The sequence below is a fragment of the Pseudopipra pipra genome, chromosome 1, assembly GCF_036250125.1.
Source record: "Pseudopipra pipra isolate bDixPip1 chromosome 1, bDixPip1.hap1, whole genome shotgun sequence".
NCBI classification, from domain to species: Eukaryota; Metazoa; Chordata; class Aves; order Passeriformes; family Pipridae; genus Pseudopipra; species Pseudopipra pipra.
Genome location: NC_087549.1, coordinates 30,718,584 through 30,741,847, shown reverse-complemented (window position 1 = coordinate 30,741,847; position 23,264 = coordinate 30,718,584). Strand labels below are relative to the sequence as shown.

Below are 23,264 nucleotides of genomic sequence, written 5' to 3'. Positions count from 1 at the left end.
AAGGGATTGCCATCAGCTCTGTGAGGCCATGGGGCCTGACACTGGATACGAGCCTCATGTGTGTGCGCTCAGCATTAACACAGCCCGAGCCAGGCATGATCACAGGCTCGCAGCATCCCAAACTGTGCTCCCCGCCACCCTGACAAACAGACCCCCGCTTCCAGCTGTGGCAGGGATGCCTACCATGTTTGATTAGCTACCATTGTGGGAGGAGGCAGGGGACCGCAGGGAGGAGAGTGCTCACGCAGCGCGAGAGGGCTTTCCGTTCGGATGGAAATTTTTTTTTAATATGCAATTATTTTTGAAAGAAGGGACCATCTTTCTCCCTGTATTATTCCAAAAAGTGGACACACATGTTTTGTCCTAACCTATTGTATTTCGATGTCAATGCAAAACACATTGATCTGCAGTTGAGATTTTTTTTTTTTGGTGGGGGAGAGGTTGGTTTCCAAAACTGCAGCTGTGTTTTTCTCTTCTAATCTACAAAAGGTTTTGCAGAGAGCTGAGAATCGGATAGGTTTGCCACATCGATCTGAGGGTTGTTTGCCTAGGCATACGGTTTCAGTGTATGGCTGGCAAGTACGGCAATAAGCAGCAATTTTTTTGTGCTCAGCTGCTACATATGACAGAGGATATTTCATTCGGCTGTCAGAATGTTATTAATAAAACATGGGGTGCGAAGAGGGCCACTATTTCCCCTTTCAATCACTATAGCATTTACAATGAAAATTTTATGCAGTGTGTAATTTTCAGTTAATGCTTGACACTTAAAATGTCGGTAGCTGCATTTTGTATGGTTCCTGAAGGGTTAATTGTATCATGTTCCCTGCATAAAAGCTCTGCTTATCAAAAGTGAATAGAAGACTGTATGCAAATGTGTGTCTGTGACCTTTTGCCTTTCCAGGGTTAATTTATATGGTCATTAAAGATTTTATGAAATCGAGCGGCCTGGTGCTTTGAATGCCATTTTACCTTCACCTCCTAATTTATATAATTCCTACCTGAACAGGGAAATATGATTTTTATTTTTTTGTGTTTGTGTGCTGCAATGAAAACAGCATGCTGTGCTGTAGGAAGTTGCAAGTCTGGTTATCTGGCGTTACTCAGATTGCTAAAAATTCATTAAAATGTGACATCAGCACAGTGAGAGACAAATGATCACAGGATGAAAAGGAACAGTGGGCCTTTCACGGATTAGTGCTACACAGCCCCAGCATAGAAGCTAACTGCATAAACAGATTAATCCACCAGTAGCAGCATAGCTAAGATTTACCGAATAATTAAATGGGCTTGAGTTACTGTGAAGATTTCCATGTAATCTAGCTGGTGTGAACACGTAAGTGAGGTGTGGGTAATGCTGCTTTCTCAGAAGCCATACACCAAGTTGCATCATTTATCTTGAATGGCTCCCCCTGGAGACAAAATTTGAGACTTCTCCTGCAAAGCCAGAGGTTTATATTTAATACAGTACCTAATACCTAATACTTACTTACTGCAATTAGCGGGATACTGCTGCACTAATAGGATTTATGTTTGAGTTCTGCCTTTTTTTTTTTTTTTTGGCTCCAAGATGCATTTTTACATGTGCTTGCTTTTGTTCCAGCCTGTGGGGGGGGATGTATGTGTATGTGTGTGTGCATGCATGTGTGTGTATTTTAACACAAATCATTTCTAGCCAAAGAATGTGAAATGACAGGCTTTAAATCTGTCACACTGGGGGAAAGCGGGTACTCTGGCAAAGACATGGTCAGAATTGCTGGATAGATTTTGAAATATTGCAAATTATTTGGAATTAATGTCCAACCTCTTTAAAGCTCTGTTCTTTCCCTTTTCTTTTCCCCCACCCCTTCTTCCCCCTGTTTTGCCACCCTCTGTTAGTGCTGTTCTTATTACAGGACATATTTTTTAACTGCTGTTAAGTGGTCACTGAGTTTCTTTCCTGAGATCTTTTCTCTGTTTGTCCGCAGAAGAACAAGGTGAAGATACGGAAGGGTCTGCTAAAAGTACATCAGTGGCTGTGGCTGATGATAAAGACTCAAGTGAAAGAGACAATAGTGAAGGCAAAAAATCTAGTAAAGACTCTGGTAAGATGCTAGAATTTTTGTTTTCCCCCCTTTTTAACTTATGAAATGCTCTTTCATTTTAAACTGTCTGGACATTCCCACTACTATTCATTGCATGTGCATTTTGCATGTGATTTCTATCAGTAGCCTCCCATTGACCTATTTTTAATCATAACCATCTGACAGGGTAGATGCGGATAAGTTGAAGAATATTACAGGACGACCAGTGAGATTATTTTTTAATCAAATCAGTTTGTGTGCTTGTAATTTTTTAAGCGCCTTTCATTAATCTTAGCTGTACTTGTGATTCCTCTGATGGCATATTAATTTTTCATAAGCATAGGATTAGGTACCACTTGAATTTTTTCTTCAATCAGGTTTTGCCCCCCTTTTAACCCAAAGAATGTGGGGGTTTTTGTTATTATTTTTTTCTCTTGCTCTCTGATCAGTTACTCCCAAGAATCTGGCCTCTTCCTGGGCATTTATTTGAAGCATTTTCAAAAAATACACAAAATCCAGTGAAAAAGTTTACAGATGATTCAGCCTAAGAAAGAGGAAATATCATTGAAAACGGATTATGGGTTGGGTAATTTTGATCTCCTGGAATAGACAAGGCCCAGTAATGAAAGCTACTGTCTTTGAAAACAAAACCCCTATGTCATGACATTTACTTGTGCACAAACAAACCCAGGGCCAGCATCTGGTGTAGATACGATACCCAAGGCTTTTTCTGTGTTTGATTTGGCAAATATGTGACTTCACCCATGCTTTTTATGTATGAGATGGAAATCTGTGGTCACAATGAATATTACATTGGCTACTTTTGCCGCACGCTATACCTAGTTACATTATGTTGGATTCACTGAAGCAGAAGAAGTGCTGAAACAGGTTGAAGCCTATTAGTTTCAGGTAGTCATATATCTTTTCCTTGTATGCCAATGACAGCAGCATACAAAGGAGATTGTATTATCCGTAAAGACATACAGTGGTAGAGAAAATATCATTTTACATTTGAGTTTCTAACACCTAAATTCTCCCATACTGCAATTTGCTCTTTACATACTAAACATTTTTGGATTTATTACCAAAAAATATTATAGATGGTCCTTTCTATACCAGGTCAATTCAGAAGACTGGCTTAAAGATTAAAGCTTCCTTTAAGTTTGCTTGTTGACATGCTAAGGTCAGTAGCCATTGCAGTTTACAACCTCGACTGCTCTTCAGTTGCTTTATTTTTTGAGATCAAGAGACTGCGGGAAGGCCAATGATGACAAGGATGATGTCGAGCAAGAAACTGTGTTGTGGATTAAAATATATATTCCCCTTGGCTGCCTCTCTGACTTGGTAAAAACTGTCTGCAGCGCAGTGAAGTCATGCTCCCAGGCTGACATAGGTCCTCCTGTGCAGTCTTGCCAGGTGCTGGCCTGGACACTCCCCAGGAGAGGGGTGACAGCCACTTGCAGCCTGCATTTCCTACTGTCCACTTTACCTAGGGGACAGTGTAAACCACTTCAGGGAATTTATCAGCCCTCTCTTTTTCTTAGGCAGGTCCATTTATAGTTGCTCAAGAAAGAATGCGGTATTAAAGCTCCAGCAAAAAAAAAAAAAAAAACAAAAAACGGAATCTAGAAAAAAATACTGAAGGGGAATTCTCAAAATTCCATCAGGATTAGCCATTCATAAGGGCCAAGTTTAATTAGGACAAACCTATATCCAGATGCCTACTGGGTGCACTACAAAAAAACAGCATAATTGTTCTGCATTCCCGTGCCAGCAATTACACAAATAACTTTGCAGTAAGATTCATATAAAAATAAGGGCTGAAATACATGATTGCCTTTGTGCTTTGCAGAAAATAGTTTGTGCTGTAGAATCCTGAATCTTTTGGAAACTTTTATTTTCCTAATCTAAATTAATTCTGCATATGTAACATTCCAACCATCATCTTAATTTTCATTGAGCTGACAAGTATTTCTGAGTGCATAACTGCTTATATATAATTGAATGTTAATTTGGGCTTTCTCATGAATTGAGTGTTGCAAGTCTTGCCAAAGAAATCTCGGGAAAACCAATAAATTAATCACAATACTAACAAGTTAGACAGGAAAGTGTTGTGACCCCTCTTTAGCATAGAATCTATTAGACTAGAAAGGATTAACATGTATTTAGTAACAGTATGTTTGTGTAAGCTGTTGTGCTGTATTGCTTACCTTATCTCAAGGAGTAGAGCTTTCAAAATGAGACTTGGCAATATGCAAGTTATATTTGTTGAATATTCATTCAGAATAGAAAAGCCTACTAATGCCTCATTTATATTGTCATTTAAATCTAGTGCCACTTTAGATTAATTATAATCCAAATTACAGCTCTATGCAGTGCAAGAATTAATATGGAATTTATCCAGATTAATACATTTGCATTGAAAATGTAATATGTCTCTGCCATGGCTAAGGGGAGCACTTTTTAATAAGGTAGTAAACATGAGAAAGGATGGAAATTAACCTTCATTATTGCAATGAAAATTATCCTTTCATTCTACTCTAATTAGAAAGAATACTCTACCAGTAATTATAATTTTAGAATTATTTTGAGGCTGAATAACATCATCTGATGTGTCAGAAGTCTTAAATTATGCAATCTTTATCAAATACAAAGATTCATAAATAAGAAAACAGTGGTTTTATTGTGGCTTTTCCAGGATTTTTTTTTTTTTCTGTACTTCTTTAACTTTCTCCATCTTGTTAGTCACACAAACATTTTTGTTTTGGGGTTTCGAAAATATTACAAAGGTGATGACATCTGAATTGCAGTGAATTGTGTCATTTTTATATTAGCAATTTACACAAGTTAAATAATTCTGTTACCGACAGGCAATCTTTGACTAGTCTATTTCATGGCACTTATTTATAATTAAACTTATTTTTTGAGCTAAATGTATTGAAATTGCATTATTCATCTAAAATAAGCTGTGTATTTTGTATTATAAAAAAGAATTGCAAAATTGCAAAAAAAAGCCCCCTAAAAATAACGTATCTCAAGAATAAAAGGTGGGTATTTAAAACCTGAATAACAACTGGATTTATTCTTTTCCTACAACTGCCTAGTAAGAATGGCATGCCAGCAGAACATCTAGCTATGAAAATAGTGCCACACAGCATGCTCAAGACTGTGATATTTTCTCTCCTCTCTCCCTCCTCCTTCAATAACCTTTCTATAAGACCACGACTTTTTTCAGCCTCCCTACAGAAGCTCCTTTAAAAAGCAAATGCAACATGGAAAACAGAGCACTGATATAGCAAGACGAAGGATCGAGTTGTAGTAGCTAGACCATTGCATAAAGAGCTGAACTCCTTTGATTTTGTCATGTAACTATGGCTTGGGGGCTTTGGACTTCACTATGTGCAGGGGCAATTGACTCCCCTATGCCACAGGGCAAAATCAACTCCCCTTTTTTTTTTTTTTTCCAAAGCTCACTATAAGTCACAGGCTCAGTTACATTACTATTGGCCAGATGTAACTTCAGTCACATGAGTAACAGTGCTTGGGGTTGAATGAATCCAGAGCCACAACGACAACAAAAACAACAAAGCCTCTGTAAACTTCAACAGTTTATATAAATATCATAGTAAACATAGTAAAAACTTCTGCTTTGTTATGCATTTATTGACCCCAGCACAGTGTTTTATAACTGCACAGTTTTATTATATTAACCGCAGAAGAAAATTTAACCAGAAAACCCCCTTGTTTTTATAGAAACAAGAACTATGTGTTTCATGATTGTTATAGGCCCTTTGAAGTAATTAAATTATTCCATCCTGTGGTGGAAGATGATGTGTAATATTAACCTTGTGTGTGCCCAGGCACACACAGACTGCACTTCAAGCTAAATTTCGCTAGCAGTTAAATACCACTGCCAAAACACAGTTCAGTGCATTTTCACAAGTAAAGTTTGTGGCAGAATTTGGTTTGTAATTTCTGTAACAACCTATTGAGAATAATCTAGCATGGTAAGGGGAAGAGAAGACAGAATTGTTTCGTTTGGCTTTTTAAATCCAGCGTCCGGTTTAACAGTGTCTGTTTACAACAGTTGAGATTCTGTCACATTTTTCTTTAAAAAGGGACATTTTAAAAGTAACGTATGATAAAGGTAAGAAACAGTAGTCAACTGTTAGACATTTTTGACAGCTGGAAATGAGGAGAGGTTAATAATTTGAACCTATCCCTCTAAAACCTGAGAAACAACCTTTCTCTGTTAATACAGTGTGTCACTTCTTTACTTCCTGTAATTCTCACAGTTAAGACACTTAAATAATACGTAAATACAGATAGTCCAGGGAGTACTCTATTATAGCAAAGCAAAGCGAGTAATAAAGTGGTGCCTTATGAGATTGCATCATTTAGATTTTACCTTTAAATATAAGCAGTCCTTCAGGTTGTTGGCCCAGCACCTACTGAGCAATCTAAAAGAGGCCTCCAGGATCCTTTTCTGAGAGTGTAAAAATTCAGGGGGTTCCAAAAAGTGACTTCTTCAGATAATAAACCAATTATGACAAATTGATTATTATAAATCGGGAAATACAGCAGGAATAAGTTTAATTTGAGCTAGAACATGCAAAAATTACTGGTCTAAATTAGACCAAAAGAAATAATTAGGAACTTAGGAATGAAAATCAATATGTGGGGAAATAACCATTAATATATAAGTCATATGTTTTGTGATTTTTTTTTAAAATTGCCCTTCGGTTTCAATTGGTTATTATTTTACCATGAGGATTTGGCATTTACCTTGAAAACTGTTTTCTTATTTTGCTTCTCTTTAATGTTGCCCTCGTAAGATCAAATATGCACAAAGTCTGTATAAAAGTAATAATAATAAAAAGTTCTTGGTTTTGTCTACGGAAAAATACAAGTGGGTTTTTTTTTCATGTTTACTTTGTTGCCAAAACATCCATGACCTTATTTTTAAATTAATCCTAGGTTATTGTGCAATGAGGTGCAATTTGTTCATTTATATGAACCTTATGTGGATTGAAAAAAATCAAGATAAATCTTCATGCACAGCATACAATCAGATTACCCCTGGACTATATATTTACGTTGGGTCTGATAGCAATCAATGGTTTAGCTTCATTGCATTTCAAGATGTATTTGCACCCAGTGTCCAGTGATAGTGTCCTCACCCTGGAAATAATTTAGTTGCAAATTGACTGGAAGATGGTGAAAATTGAAAGTTAAAATTAGAAATACTCATAATAAACAGCAGAAAAAAGGTCAGATGATGCCGCACTATGATGAGATTGGAATGGTTGGTAAATGAGGTTTTGTGTTTGTCGTGAGATGTATGTGACATGCCTACCCAATGCTCTTGTAATATCCAGCCTAGCAGAAGAGATTATCTGGCAAATTGACGTTGGAAAGAATTTTCTGATGGACTGGGAAATTAGAATTGCACTCTTTTCTTTGATGTGTGCAAGACTGGGCCGCATTACACAGCTAGCTTAGGCATAATATTAAATATAGTATTTAATACTTAATAGTACAACTATCTATAGAAAACAATTATATTCTGGTTTTGATCACAAATGCCAGACTATAAAAATTCACAGTGTAAACATCTAAAGCAATCCCAAATGACTGATCTTTGTATATAATTAATATTAAGTTAGCTCTGAAATCCTATTCTCCACAGTATTTCTTTTAAAGCCTCACTATATTTAGCTTCAGAATTGTAACCAGGCAGGAGTTATCAAAACAGCACAATAATCATATTGCTCAGGCAGTTTAGGAAAGAGAAAGGGTAATTAAACAGCAGCAAATTAATTATTTTGGAAAACAGGATTTTTGAGCAAAAGCTGATTTGTTTTAATGTAATACACAAATTCATACTGAGCTGCTAAAGAAAGAACATTATTGATTAATCTTTAAAGGCAACCTAAGGTTATCTAAACAGCAGAGGAAAGTCAATTTTTAAATGTATTTATAGAGTCTCCATGAAGGATAAAAGTGTATTTTCACCTTTGTGCTTACCAGAATTGTTCTATTCAACTTTATTTTTTCTCAGAATTTAAAAAACAAACAAACAAAAAAGACCCTCAAAGACAGTACAGATCTTTGAAGTCAGAGCCTCTTTGTAAACCAGGATATTTTAAAGTTTAAAACATGTTTTTAAAAATTATGTTTTCAAAACAGGAATAGTCACACCAGAGAAGGAACCAAAAGTGAACACTGTGGTAGGGGCGCAACAGCTTCTTCTGGCAAAAGAAGAGGATGGTGCAGCTAAAAAAGCAAAGCCTCCAGAGGACAATAAATTTTGTCATGAGCAGGTAAAAGGAAATGTAACAATTTAATTGCATTCTTTCAAATAACTCAAGAATGAAACAGAGATGATATGCTGTTAAAATAGCAATATCAGCAAGTTATAAAAAGCGCACTGACTAATAGCCTGCATCTTAATTTGATTTTTTTTCAGTTCTATCAATGTCCGTATTGTAACTACAATAGTAGGGACCCAAATCGTATCCAGATGCATGTCCTGTCACAGCATTCAATGCAACCTGTTATCTGCTGCCCCCTCTGCCAAGACGTCCTCAGCAACAAAATGCATCTCCAGCTTCATTTGACCCATCTGCACAGTGTGTCCCCTGACTGTGTGGAGAAACTGCTCATGACAGTAAGTGTTCTAAATGCTGATGCACATATTGCAGAAACATACTTAGGCCTTTGGGCAATGTGTTTGTTGTGACGTCGTACTCAGGTAGCCTGAGCAGGGGAGTGGGTCAGGTCTATTAGGTTCTCTCGTCAGCTCATCCGATGACTGATATCTCTCAGCAAAATGACTGAAGGTGGATTTCAAAGATGCAGGAAACCTGTCGTTCCTCATTGACATTAACCTTGGAAAAGTCAAGCCAGTCCATGTCTCTAAGTGCCTACCTGTAAATTTGGTCTAATAATATCCAGTTCTCAGAAGTCTTGTGACTTCTGTTTGTAGAATAATGGGAATTCCCCATGGAATGTAATTCCTAAACATAGAATTCCTGTTTACAGCTTGACTGCACCTTATATTACATGAAATTCAATGTAAAATAGCAATTAAAACAACCATTCAAAACAATGTCAGTAAAGACACGATCAGGTCTAGTAAATATTTGTTATTACAGCATAAATTCAGTTTGAAAACTGATCTCCTAAGACAAACTGTCTCTGGTTATCTTGCCTTTTTAGAAGGAAATGCACTTGGAAATCCTAGTGAACCACAGATTTATTTCTGTATCCATAGATGACTCCTTCATTTATATGGTTATGGTTGTAGTTCTACCACCTCATTCCCAAGTTAAGTGGAAAAAACATTAGAAAAATTGAAAGAGCTCTTGATGGAAGGTCTAGGGTTCTTGTGCTTAGAGCTGATGAGTAAATACACACTCGAGGATTCTTTTTTCTTTTCCTTGGTTTTCTACTAATTATAGCTCTGACAGACCATGTAATTTTGACCCACTGCAAAGAAAATGTAGTAGAAATTTAACTTTCCCAGACCCTTTTAGGACACTGGAAAGATGTGGAAAACCTTCCCCTCCATATTGAGCAGCATTAGCTTTCTTCTCAAGTTCTCCATCATTCCCTCTATGCTGATAATGGGACAACTTTGAAATCTTTCCTCATCAGGTGCTAGGGAGGTGTCCAACTGTTTCCAAGAGGGCAAAAAAAAGTCTTGTTTCCCAGAGAAAGAGATTTCAAAATATAGTCTGCATAATTTAAATTGTCCTAGATGCTAACACTAATATGCCCTGTCTATAACTGAACCCTCTGACGACAAAATAAATACCATTTATAGCAAAATTTTCTTCTCTGGGACATTTTACAGTTCTATACATATTTTTTTTTTTAAATCCTTCTCTCTCAAGTAAACTCAAAGCCATTAGTCCTCTGAGAGGATGCTATTAATGCCATGTTTAAATTACAAATATACTAAACACATTCTTTTTAATGTCTAGATTTTTTTTCCAATAGGTAATTTAGATAGATAGATAGATAGATAGACAGATATAAAATTCTTATGTATTCTAATGAAGGTTTAAAATAATTAGTAAACTGTTAAAGAGGAACAAAGTATGTTTCTACTCATACTTCGTAATGAATGTAGCTTCCATTATTATTACTTTATTATTATTATTTACAACTCAAAAATCTCTTCTATGAATATTCTTTTTACCTCTGTATGAAGGAAATACTGTCTTTCTCTTAGAGATGAGGAGCTGCAGCACAGTCTGAACTGATTTACCTGAGGTCCTTTAGGCAGAATCTGGCAGAACAGGAATCTAAACCCAGTCCTGCTAAGTCTTCGTAGGACAATCCTATATTTCTGATACAAATTCATTTTAAAGATCAAAGCAAAAGGAAAACATGAAGTGTTGAACCACTATTCGTGTCAACTTAGCTAAATTGAATACTATCAGGCTAAGAGTATATCCTGCAAAGATTTCTGTCTATAATTTGAAAGCATAACACAACAGGTAGAGCAGTCTGAGAAGATAAATAATCGCTTGAAGTCAAGAAAGAGAAAAATCTGATTTTAAATGGAAATAAGTTGCTATTTCTGTATTGAAATAAAATTTTCTTTCAAAGATCATGAAAGGTCCAGCATTTGAGTAAAAAACAGTACAGGTGAAGCAAAATGGGAATGCTCTCAGTCAGGAAATGACTGGTGACCATATCTCAACATGATCTCTGTCTTTGGAGGACATCTGGGGAAAATTCCCCTGATAAATCCGACAACCCTGACATAGGCGGCAAAATCTTCTTTGTGGTGACATTGAGACCAATGAAATATTGAGCATATGTAGTTCTATAGCATCACCTTATTGTGGATTATTTTGAGTTGATACTCCACCAAGTGACACATGATGCTCTGGATTTGTGGTCTGTCAGAAACCATTATCAAGACTGAATCGGGATCTTGATTTAGTACTGACAGTCTTTCATCCAGATATGGTGGATCTTTTGAATTATAATTTCATACTGTTGCTGTTTCATAATTTCACTATGTTTCTTACTGTATTAAATAGTGTGACTTTTTCTGTAGTAATACCATATTCTTGGTTTTCAAAGGTTCCTGTACCAGATGTCATGATGCCCAATAGTATGTTATTGCCAGCAGCTGCTTCAGAGAAATCTGAACGTGACACACCTGCAACCATTACAGCTGAGGGATCTGGGAAATATCCAGGTATGCAAGAAAAACACAGACATGTAAGAGCTAGGTATGGGCAATTTGGAAGTAAACTACTTGGTTCTTAGTAAAGGGAATCTTTTTTTTGGCTTGCTTATAGCCATGAAGATAAAAAGATAAATATAAAAAAGAGGTCTGAATTTGGCTGACTGCACCTGTGCAGGGCTACTAGAATGCACATGTATGCCAGACTCTTTGCATTTGGTGGAGCTAAAATTAAACATCAGTACCTAGCCACTTTGAAGATACGATCCTCCTTGTTTAACCAGCAAATAAGACCTAGTCCTAAAAGAGAGTGTCACATTCACCATCAATGGGGAATGTTAGGCAAGTGATTTTGTCTGCATTTCCATTTCTGTAAGTTTCTGATCCTGAACACTTACTATATTCTGCACTGGCAAACTTTGCTACCTGTCACAGCATGCTCCTCCCTATCTTCTCAGACCACTTTCCCCCTCCTTTCTAATTATCTGTTCCCTCTCTTGTCCCCATTTTTACTCCTTCTCTCTTTCCTACTATTTATTTGCTTTTTTTGTTTGATGTTCCATTGTACCAGTAAACTCCTACCTTCTGACAAATAGAAGCCCTATGCCACTCCTAGGCCAGATGCCCCTGCCAGTCTGATCATTTTTTGTGGGTTTTATTACTTTTTTTTAGATCCTGTTAGTCCTGTCTGCTTTATTTTCTGGGGCAAGATTGGATTGTTATATTTTGCTAAACCAACACATGGCATATGAGATGCCTCTCTTGATTCCTGATGAAAAAAGAAATTAAAATGAATACTATGTGCTCTTCTAATTGTGTAAAAGACACTTCACTTTCTTTAACTAGGTGAAAGTCCTGTGGATGAGAAGAATACCCCCGGGATCGATGAATCAAAAACTGGAATGGAAATTAAGACTGAGGAACAGAAGCCACCTAAGGAATCTACTGAAACACCAGACTGGAATAAGAGCAGCAGTAAAGATATAAAGACCACTGACTCTATGACGGATCAGCTAAATGAACAGCAGAAGAAGCAACAGCTGTCTGTCTCTGACCGCCATGTCTATAAGTACCGCTGTAACCATTGTAGCTTGGCTTTTAAGACTATGCAGAAGCTTCAGATACATTCCCAGTATCACGCTATTCGGGCAGCTACCATGTGTAGCCTTTGCCAACGTAGCTTCCGTACATTCCAGGCTTTAAAAAAACACTTGGAAGCAGGCCACCCTGAACTCAATGAAGCTGAACTTCAGCAGCTGTGTGCATCTTTACCTGTCAACGGTGAACTCTGGGCAGAAAGTGAAAGTATGGCACAAGATGATCATGCACTAGAACAGGAAATAGAAAGAGATTATGAGATGGACCAGGAAGGTAAAGCAAGTCCTGTAGGAAGCGATAGTAGCTCTATTCCAGATGATACGGGCTCAGAACCAAAGCGGACCTTACCTTTTAGAAAAGGGCCAAATTTTACTATGGAAAAATTTCTAGATCCATCTCGCCCATATAAGTGTACAGTGTGTAAAGAGTCTTTCACCCAAAAGAACATTCTCTTGGTCCACTATAACTCAGTGTCCCATCTACATAAACTCAAAAAGGTTTTGCAGGAAGCATCAAGTCCTGTCCCTCAAGAAACCAACAGCAACACTGATAACAAACCCTACAAATGCAGCATTTGTAATGTTGCATATAGCCAAAGTTCTACATTGGAAATCCATATGAGATCTGTGCTTCATCAAACAAAGGCAAGGGCTGCAAAATTAGAACCAAGTGGTAATATAAGTAGTGGAAATAGTGTAGCAGGGAATGTTAATAGCCCCAGCCAAGGAATGCTAGAATCTATGAGCTTACCAGCAGTTAACAGCAAAGAAACACATTTAGATGCCAAAGAATTAAATAAAAAGCAAGCTTCTGAATTAATTTCTGCTCAGCCTACACATCACCCACCCCAGTCACCAGCACAACTTCAAATGCAACTACAGCATGAACTGCAACAACAAGCTGCGTTCTTTCAACCACAGTTTTTAAATCCAGCTTTTTTGCCTCACTTTCCAATGACACCCGAAGCACTGCTGCAATTTCAACAGCCTCAGTTCCTTTTCCCATTCTATATACCTGGGACGGAATTTAGCTTAAGTCCAGATCTGGGTTTGCCTGGTTCTGCCACATTTGGTATGCCTGGAATGGCTGGTATGACAGGGTCACTGCTAGAAGATTTGAAGCAGCAGATACAAACTCAGCACCATGTTGGCCAAACCCAGCTACAGATACTGCAGCAACAAGCACAACAGTATCAATCCACCCAGCCCCAACTTCAGTCACAAAAGCAGCAGCAGCAAAGCAACAAGCTGATGAAAGCAGAGCAAAATAACTTAGTAAGTACAGACTGCCAGCTGATAAAGGATATGCCATCATTTAAGGAGTCAGAAGAAGTTTCTGAAAAACAAGAGAAGCCAAAGCAAGAATTTACTAACGAGAATGAAGGACTAAAAGAAAACAAAGATATGAAGAAGCCAAAATCCTCAGAACCAGCCATTCCACCCCCCAGAATAGCTTCTGGAGCAAGAGGGAATGCAGCCAAGGCTTTATTGGAGAACTTTGGGTTTGAGTTAGTTATCCAATACAATGAGAACAGACAAAAAGTGCAGAAAAAAGGCAAGACTGGTGATGGTGAAAACACAGACAAACTGGAATGCGGAACCTGCAGTAAGCTCTTTTCCAACATTCTTATTCTGAAAAGTCATCAAGAACATGTGCATGGACATTTTTTTCCATATGGAGCATTAGAAAAGTTTGCCCGACAGTACAGGGAGGCGTATGACAAGCTTTATCCAATTTCTCCATCTTCTCCAGAGACACCACCACCTCCGCCACCACCTCCACCGCCACCACCTCCTCCTCCTCCTCCAACTCCTTCTCAGCCTTCTTCAGCTGGGGCTGGAAAAATTCAAAACACAACTCCGACACCTTTGCAAGCTCCACCACCTACACCTCCACCACCGCCTCCTCCACCACCACCTCCTCCTCCTCCACCACCACCACCATCAGCCCCACCTCAAGTCCAGCTTCCCGTTTCACTTGATCTCCCACTTTTCCCTCCAATTATGATGCAGCCAGTGCAACATCCTGCATTGCCTCCTCAGCTTGCCCTCCAGCTGCCACCAATGGATACTTTATCTGCAGATCTTACCCAGCTTTGTCAGCAGCAGCTGGGATTAGACCCCAATTTCCTGCGGCACTCTCAGTTCAAGCGTCCACGTACAAGAATCACAGATGACCAGTTAAAAATCTTGCGGGCTTATTTTGATATTAACAATTCTCCAAGTGAAGAGCAAATCCAAGAAATGGCTGAGAAATCTGGTCTTTCACAGAAAGTTATCAAGCACTGGTTTCGTAATACACTGTTTAAAGAACGTCAGAGAAATAAAGATTCTCCATATAACTTCAGCAACCCTCCTATAACAGTATTGGAAGATATCAGAATAGATCCTCAGCCTTCAGCTGTAGAACCCTACAAGTCTGATGCATCTTTCAGCAAGAGATCATCCAGGACTCGGTTTACTGACTACCAGCTTCGTGTCCTCCAAGACTTCTTTGACACAAATGCTTATCCAAAAGATGATGAAATTGAACAACTTTCAACTGTACTTAACCTACCTACCCGAGTTATTGTCGTATGGTTCCAAAACGCACGACAAAAAGCTCGCAAGAGTTATGAAAATCAAGCTGAAACTAAAGACAATGAGAAAAGGGAACTGACAAACGAGCGTTACATTCGAACCAGTAACATGCAGTATCAGTGCAAAAAGTGCAGTGTGGTTTTTCCCAGGATCTTCGATTTGATTACACACCAGAAAAAGCAGTGTTATAAAGACGAAGATGATGATGCTCAAGATGAAAGCCAAACTGAAGACTCTATGGATGCCTCTGATCAAACAGTGTATAAGAATTGTACAGTTTCTGGCCAAAATGACTTATCAAAAAGCCTGACAGTCACCGCAGCAGGCTCTGGCTCTGGTTCTAGTACTCCTTTGATTCCATCACCCAAACCAGAACCTGAGAAGGCTTCTCCTAAACCAGAGTCCACAGAAAAACCAAAACAAAATGAAGCCATCTCTAAGCAAACAGATGCAACTTCCCAAAGCGCCAAACCAGTACAGTCTACTCCAGTAACCTCTTCTGACCCTCAGCCCTCAGCTTCTCAACCACAGCAGCAAAAGCAATCACAGATAGTAGGGAGACCTCCCTCTGCATCACAAACCACACCTGTTCCTTCCAGTCCTTTACCAATTTCAATGACTTCTCTACAGAACAGTCTACCTCCTCAGTTATTACAGTACCAATGTGATCAGTGTACAGTTGCCTTTCCAACTCTAGAACTTTGGCAAGAGCACCAGCACATGCATTTCCTAGCAGCCCAAAACCAATTTCTTCACTCACAGTTTTTAGAAAGACCAATGGATATGCCCTATATGATATTTGACCCAAATAATCCTTTGATGACTGGACAGTTGCTTAATAGTTCTCTTGCTCAGATGCCACCACAAACTGGCTCGTCACATACAACACACCCCGCTACAGTTTCTGGTTCCCTGAAACGAAAACTAGATGATAAAGAAGACAATAACTGTAGTGAGAAAGAGGGAGGAAACAGTGGAGAAGATCAACATCGTGATAAGCGCTTAAGAACTACAATTACTCCAGAGCAGCTGGAAATCCTGTATGAAAAGTACCTACTGGATTCCAACCCCACCAGAAAGATGCTAGATCACATTGCACGTGAAGTGGGACTGAAAAAGAGAGTTGTACAAGTCTGGTTTCAGAACACGAGAGCCCGAGAAAGAAAGGGACAATTCCGTGCAGTTGGTCCAGCCCAGTCCCATAAAAGATGTCCTTTTTGTCGAGCTCTGTTTAAAGCAAAATCAGCTTTAGAAAGTCACATTCGCTCTCGACATTGGAATGAAGGGAAACAAGCCGGTTATAGTTTGCCTCCAAGTCCTTTGATATCAACTGAAGATGGAGGAGAAAGTCCACAAAAATACATATTTTTTGATTACCCATCACTGTCATTAGCAAAAACTGAATTATCAAGTGAAAATGAATTAGCCTCCACTGTATCAACCCCTGTTAGCAAAACTGCAGAAATGTCACCTAAGAATCTTTTAAGTCCTTCTTCTTTTAAAGCGGAGTCTAGTGAGGATATAGAAAATTTGAATGCTCCTCCTGCTGACTCTGTATACGATCAAAACAAGACTGATTTTGATGAGACTTCATCAATTAATACAGCAATTAGTGATGCCACAACAGGGGATGAGGGGAACAATGAAATGGAAAGCACAACTGGCAGTTCAGGGGATGCAAAGCCCACATCACCCCCCAAAGAACCAAAACCACTTGTGAATGACACACTACCAAAAGCAGCAACTACACCTACAAATGACAATACTGATGATAAATTTCTCTTTTCCCTAACAAGCCCTTCAATACACTTCAGTGAAAAAGATGGTGATCATGACCAAAGTTACTACATTACTGATGACCCTGATGATAATGCCGATCGCAGTGAAACTTCAAGCATAGCTGATCCAAGTTCTCCTAACCCATTTGGAGCTAGCAATCCCTTTAAATCCAAAAACAGTGATCGGCCAGGCCACAAACGTTTCCGAACACAAATGAGTAACCTTCAGCTTAAAGTTCTCAAGGCTTGCTTTAGTGACTACCGGACTCCAACAATGCAGGAGTGCGAAATGCTAGGGAATGAGATTGGGCTGCCCAAACGTGTGGTCCAGGTCTGGTTTCAGAATGCCCGGGCTAAAGAAAAGAAATTCAAAATTAACATAGGGAAGCCATTCATGATAAATCAGACTGGACCTGATGGGACAAAGCCAGAATGTTCTCTATGTGGTGTGAAATACTCTGCACGTTTGTCCATAAGAGATCATATCTTTTCCAAACAACATATTACAAAAGTGAGAGAAACTGTGGGAAGTCAGCTAGATCGGGAGAAAGATTATTTAGCTCCTACAACAGTTAGACAGCTGATGGCACAGCAAGAATTGGATCGCATAAAGAAGGCTACTGATGTGCTAGGATTAACAGTACAGCAGCCAGGCATGATGGACAGCAGTTCTCTTCATGGTATCAGTTTGCCAGCAGCTTATCCAGGACTCCCTGGCCTTCCTCCTGTTCTTCTGCCTGGAATGAATGGTCCATCCTCCTTACCTGGATTTCCACAAAGTTCAAACAGTAAGTCTATAAGGGGATGATTTTCTCAATTTATTAATTTGATCATCTTGCGTGGTCACCATCCCCTTCTAAGACACAGCATATTATGCATTCATATCATGCTTGTTAAACTGGTGTGATTAGCTAAAACGTACTGCTATGAGGTGTACTCAGCGCATAATTGTTGCTGTAGACTGGATGACATCTCTGATTCCTCAAAGAAAAAGAAAATTAATTGACAACAATGGTTTTAGCCCATTCTAGGTTTTTGTTCAAAAGCAATATAACTATAGCATTGTTATGCTTTTTTGTTTGTTTTGAATGATGCTCCTTTAGTAAAAACTTGGATTAGAATTTTGTATGTACATTTTTAAATGCAAATATTTAAAGTAACATCTGATGAAGCATAAAATAGATTCTCACGTTATCAGTTCATTGGGCATTTGGTCCACCCCTTAGACCAATCCAACCTGTCGTTTATTCCAGAATAAATATTTAAAATAAAATACTGGCCAGGACCCTTTATTATATTTCTGAATAACTGCCTGCTAAGATAAAAAGAGGTTTGTTGAAGGTGATTTGTAATGTCAGTTTCGTTGTAATCCAAATTCCAGGAATTTATAAAAATCATCGCAGACATGTAGTGCTTGCACTTTTAACTGAACATGTAACTCTTGTTTCACTGACTGTTTTGGCTCTCATTTAACTCTGGTTTTTGCTCATATTGGGAAGCACTTCCTCTTGCAATAGGTTTCACTGATGTTAACAAATCAATTTTTCTGCAGCACAGTTTGTTTAGTCCTCAAAGAATGAACATAATTTATTTCTTGTATTGGGGTCCAATTTTGCAGATTGTGGCTGCAGTCTTGCAGATTGAAGCTCTCCCATTCATTTTCTAACTTTGCACATTCGTATCAAATATGTGCACAGCAGAGTTAGGAAACTGGTTAAGACCCTTCACCTCATTTTATCCAATAATCCCACTTGCTGTTGATCTCTAAACTTTGCTTTAGAAAGCAACACATTTTGGCAAGTAAAGTAGAGGCTTAATCACCAGTGTTATTAGACATACTAAGACTGTAGCAATGTCTTCTCTGCTGCCCAGGTTTGCTTTGATTGATGATGATCATGTTATTGTTTCCCTAAGTGGTGGTCAAAGCATCTTGTTTTTCTCTTCATTGGATCAGAAAGGCTTTCCTTCCACAATGTAGTCTCTGGCTGAGTGCCTTCTGGCTTTTGTCAAACAGTTATTGGCACAGAGAGTGCATATAAAGGAAATAAAGTTGCTGTATTTCCTTCTTAATGGCATATAGTGTCCTGGGCCAAAAAATGGCTGGTTGTTGTTCATTAAAATTATAGATATGGTTTCTCTATATAACTTTCCTAAATAAGTTTTGGTTAGATTGACCTTCAGGTAAAATGGGCTCCAGAAGACTCAGGTTTTGTCTATACTGCTAAAAGAAATTTACTTGGTAATATATTTTTTTAGTTTCAAAACTGGGAAGTCTGGGGGATGGTCATGAATCCATGATAGCTTCTTAGCTGGGCTGAGGGTTTTAAGAGAAGGCTAGTTGGCCCAGGCCAAAAAGTGTCAGTGACTATTCTTACTGTTTCACTTTAGAGAACGTTTAGTTTCAGTATATGGGAAATATCCCCTAATACTCTTTCACTCACTAGTACCAATGTAGCCATAAGAGTCTGTAAATGTCCTGTTAATAACACAAAAGGCATTATTACTGGCCAACTGGTCCATAATAATTCCATTTTAAGATTTTCTAATTTTCACAAAATATCTTTTCTTTGAGATAAATTTAAATCATTAGTATCATAGCATGCACAGTGCACTGCCAATTGAGATGGATTTTTACCCTCTTTCATCTTGCATCTTCTTAAGGTTAATTAGCCCATTGTGGGCAAAGCCCGCTGTGTAAACTAGCTACTAGGATCTCGTTTTTAACTTCTTCTGCCATATGCTAAATAGCCCCTACATCCCCCTTTTGTTGCCTGGCAAACACTTGCATGCATAAATCTCCATTCTCTAATGATACATAATGGAGCAGTCATAGTGAGTGAAAAAAAAAAAAAAAGAGATTATTTTAATCATTCATCATAGAAAAACAGTAATATGCTTAGATGTGCTCCGGTATGTGCTCAACACTAGTATTTTCTGCACCTAATTAACCCATTTCTATTTTCTTCTCTACCCTACTATGTCTGATAGTTCACTTTTATGTTTGATGCTAAGAATCATTTAAGAAGTATCTTTTTGGAAGGGGGCTTTCAAGCAAGCGTTTCTTTGGCTACAGTTCTTCTAGCAGCATGTATATTTCCAGCTAGCAGGACAATTGCTTTGCATCATTCTTTACATGAAGGATTTGCTGAAGCTAACTCCCTGATGACTCACTATCTTATAGTTCAAGTTTACTTCTTGTGAGTTACACTGCAAGTGTGTCATTTTTTCTCTGTGGGACCCAAACCCACTTCAGAAGCAGCCTTATTGGGATCCTTTATATTGAAATAATATTTATCTGTTTTCACTGATGCTTGAAGGGTTGGTAACAGTATTTCCTGTGGCAAAGCCCGTCCATTCTGTCCTACATGTTTGTTTAAGGGACAATGTTAATATTAGTAAGATTCTTATTTTGAAAGAATGTGTTTGCTAAGACAGGGAACTAATGAAACTTAATTGTAAACCTCATATTTAAAATTCTCTTTTGTAATTCTCTTTACTCATGTTAGACAGAGAAATTATCCTGACAAGTTTCACTGGTTAATACAAGTTTATGAGACATTTCACTTCCGTGTTTATGCATCTAGTATTTTTTATGGGTTTCCAAAATACAGGAAACCCAGCTAAATTTTACAAAATACGATGCTTTTTAAAAATGCAATATTTACTTTTACAAAAGGTTTGATGTGAAACACTTGAATAAATTATTCACAAAAGATGGAATTATTGAAACTACAGTTAATTGTATCTTCTTTATATAGTGCTTAAAATGGACTATTGTTTATGAATATTATTAGATTTTGCAAAATAAGATAGCTTCATTTTGGAGTAACTTTAAATTCAGGTTTTTTTGTTCTAAAACAAGGGGATTTTAATGCCAGAATTATTGTGTGGTTCTGAGATTATATGTCACAATTCTCTAACCTGCGGGATACATTTCTCTAGATAATGTAATTTTACCATCTTGTGGGCATCAAATGCTGAGCAAGATCTCAAAATTACTGCTGTGTTTGCTCAGCATAATGCCTAATAAGGAGTTATTTGGTGAAATCCTAATTCATACAGAATTTTAGTTCCAGCTCATCTTTATTCTTCAAGCACCTTCTTATTTTCTAGGTGACTGTAGATAGAAGAGTTTACCTGCTGTTTTCAGCTGTTCTTAAAATTCACATTCTCTTCTCTTCTAAGCTTTTTGTTCTTGCCTGTGATCCCTTGCAGAAAGCTAGTGCTTCATCTTGCTTCTAGCTATTAATACTGGTTCTATGAACCTTTTAATGTCATCATCATTACTATAGGTTCTTTGCACATCACTTAAGCCTGGGCTGCCTTGAAGACTCACAACAACTTTTTCCAAGAATGTACACATCACTGAGTAATATGTACTTAGTGGGTTTTGAAATCTTATCAAGAGAAAAATTTGATTCAGCAGCAATTACTTTCCATGTTATTAGGGCACTAAATTCTGTTTTCTGTTTGCTTTTGGCCCACTAGTAGTAGCTTCATTTTTATATTTTTAGCCCTCCATTTCCTCCAAGTGAAAGAGGAGTCTCTCCTCTTTGATAGTCACTTAAAAGAGTTAGCAGGATTAGAATGTTTGTTCATGATGTGAATTTTCTATTCTATATCTCTCATGTCTGGAAATAGAATATTAGCTTCATCAGATTTTCTTCATTTAGTTTTGGAAACCCTCAGTTCCACATTTAACTTCCAATAAAGCACATGGATTTCACTGTTCCACTGCAAACTGTCTGGATATTTAACTGAATTTTGTGTATTTTAACTAAATTCCAAAGAATATCTGGAAAGTAGATCTTGTCTTCTCTAGGCATCATCAGTGTGACTAGACTGAAGACAACATGATGTACAAGGGTTGAAGAGGTTAAGAATAAAAAGAAATCAGAAAATTCCTAAGTAGGTGGCAAGCCCAAATAACCATGAAAGAACTGGGGCAGCAGTTCGTACTAACTGCAGCGTTCACGTGTTTTCCATCTACACTATTTATCATTTAATATATTTTCAACAGGCTCCGCACACAATTGCCTCTTACTTCCTGTTGAAAGTGCAGAGGCAAGTAATAGTATCTTCAGTGTTATTGTGCAGTAACTCTGGCAATTACCCACTTTTTAATTATAACTCTTGTGACTTGTTTCACTGTACTATCTAATTTGTGCCCACAATGCATTTTAACTCCTTAGTGTTCCCCTACCATTAAACAGGAGTAATGACACAGTGACAAACATTAAATGGCTTCTTTGTTAAATCTGATAATTATTTCCTTTGAATCCTAATTGCTTTATTCTTAAGTAATACTAAGCACCTGGATATTGATGATTTAAACGTTATTCTTGTTCACTCCATTAGTGCTTCCTCGTGGCTAATACCCATCTAACCTCCTCCCATCTTACAGAACCTGCATTTATTGTTCTCTTCTCCATGTACTAGTAGACTGTTTCTGATGTAGCTTCGCTTTTACAGTTCTGTGTGCATGACACACTTTGTGTGCTCTTTTCTCTAGCAACCTTACTTGCCTGAAAAAAATGACAATGGGTGCAATGTACAGCCTCTTACAGTCAGTCGCCTTTTCTACCCTATGCCATCATTTCATTTTCTGACCCAACTGCACATCTCACAGAAGTTGCTTTTTTAATAGACTGTTACCAGCCACTGCACTATATCTGGTACTTGAAACAGAGATTTCTTCCATTAAGTTATGAGGCATACTTCTTGTGTGTATGCGCCCTCCAGACAGAACCAGTCCATCCTCAGGTTGCTTTCTTTAATAAGGTGGAGGACGTCATGCCTGCATGCTTCAAGTAAACTGAGAACAGCAGCGTTCCTGTGTCAAAGTACTTTAGTGCTGTTACACTTATTTCCCAGCAAAGACTGCATTGACCTGATTGTTGTGGTAAAGAAAAGCTCTGTTCAAACTCTCAAAAATGAAAATGTAAGTTGCGTGGTGTCCTAATAATGAATAGCATTGACCTGATTGCTGTTAGTTTTCTGAATGGTCATTTCCTGTTGATATTTACTTATCTAAACATCTTTTTTAATTATTATTGTGTTTCCCCCCAGCAATTTGGATAAAGATTCATTTTTATTTGAGATCTAATTACTTGTAGTGAGCACCATAATTACCAGGTTTCTTAGGTGAAGGATGTGTGGGTTATATCATCCCAGAGGTATGATAAAAATTAGTTAAAATGAACAACAAAGTAGAGTTATCTCAAAGAATCAATTAGAGGGAAGCACTCTCACTCTGCTTAATGCTTCTATTCTAATAATCTACTACCAAGCCTACAGAAGAAAATGAACAAAAAAGGAGAGTGCTTTTTCTACAGGTATAGATCTGATCCTGCCAATAGAGCTGGGTTGATTTGCACTGCCTTTTTTGGGACTTTGCTATAGGCAGAGGTTTGTGCTTGACCCCCATGCTAGTAGAATCAGTGAGTGAAAGCTGTTGGTTTTGCTATATGTAGATTGTATAGTATGAATTTAAAGCTGTAAGACTCTCAAAAATGTACTAAAAGCCATTTTAAGATGT

General features: G+C 37.9%; 1 protein-coding gene across 6 annotated transcripts in view; it reads left to right on the top strand.

The window, feature by feature from the left end:
• The window catches only part of ZFHX4 (zinc finger homeobox 4), a 154,908-nt gene that overhangs the window by 127,344 nt on the left and 4,300 nt on the right, over positions 1-23,264 (top strand). For all 6 annotated transcript variants that reach the window (XM_064650350.1, XM_064650359.1, XM_064650318.1 and 3 more), the window contains exons 5-9: positions 1,968-2,084; positions 8,253-8,386; positions 8,533-8,733; positions 11,166-11,283; positions 12,118-17,514. In XM_064650350.1, the coding sequence (XP_064506420.1) occupies positions 1,968-2,084; positions 8,253-8,386; positions 8,533-8,733; positions 11,166-11,283; positions 12,118-17,514 (5,967 nt within the window). The remainder of the gene's footprint in view (positions 1-1,967; positions 2,085-8,252; positions 8,387-8,532; positions 8,734-11,165; positions 11,284-12,117; positions 17,515-23,264) is intronic.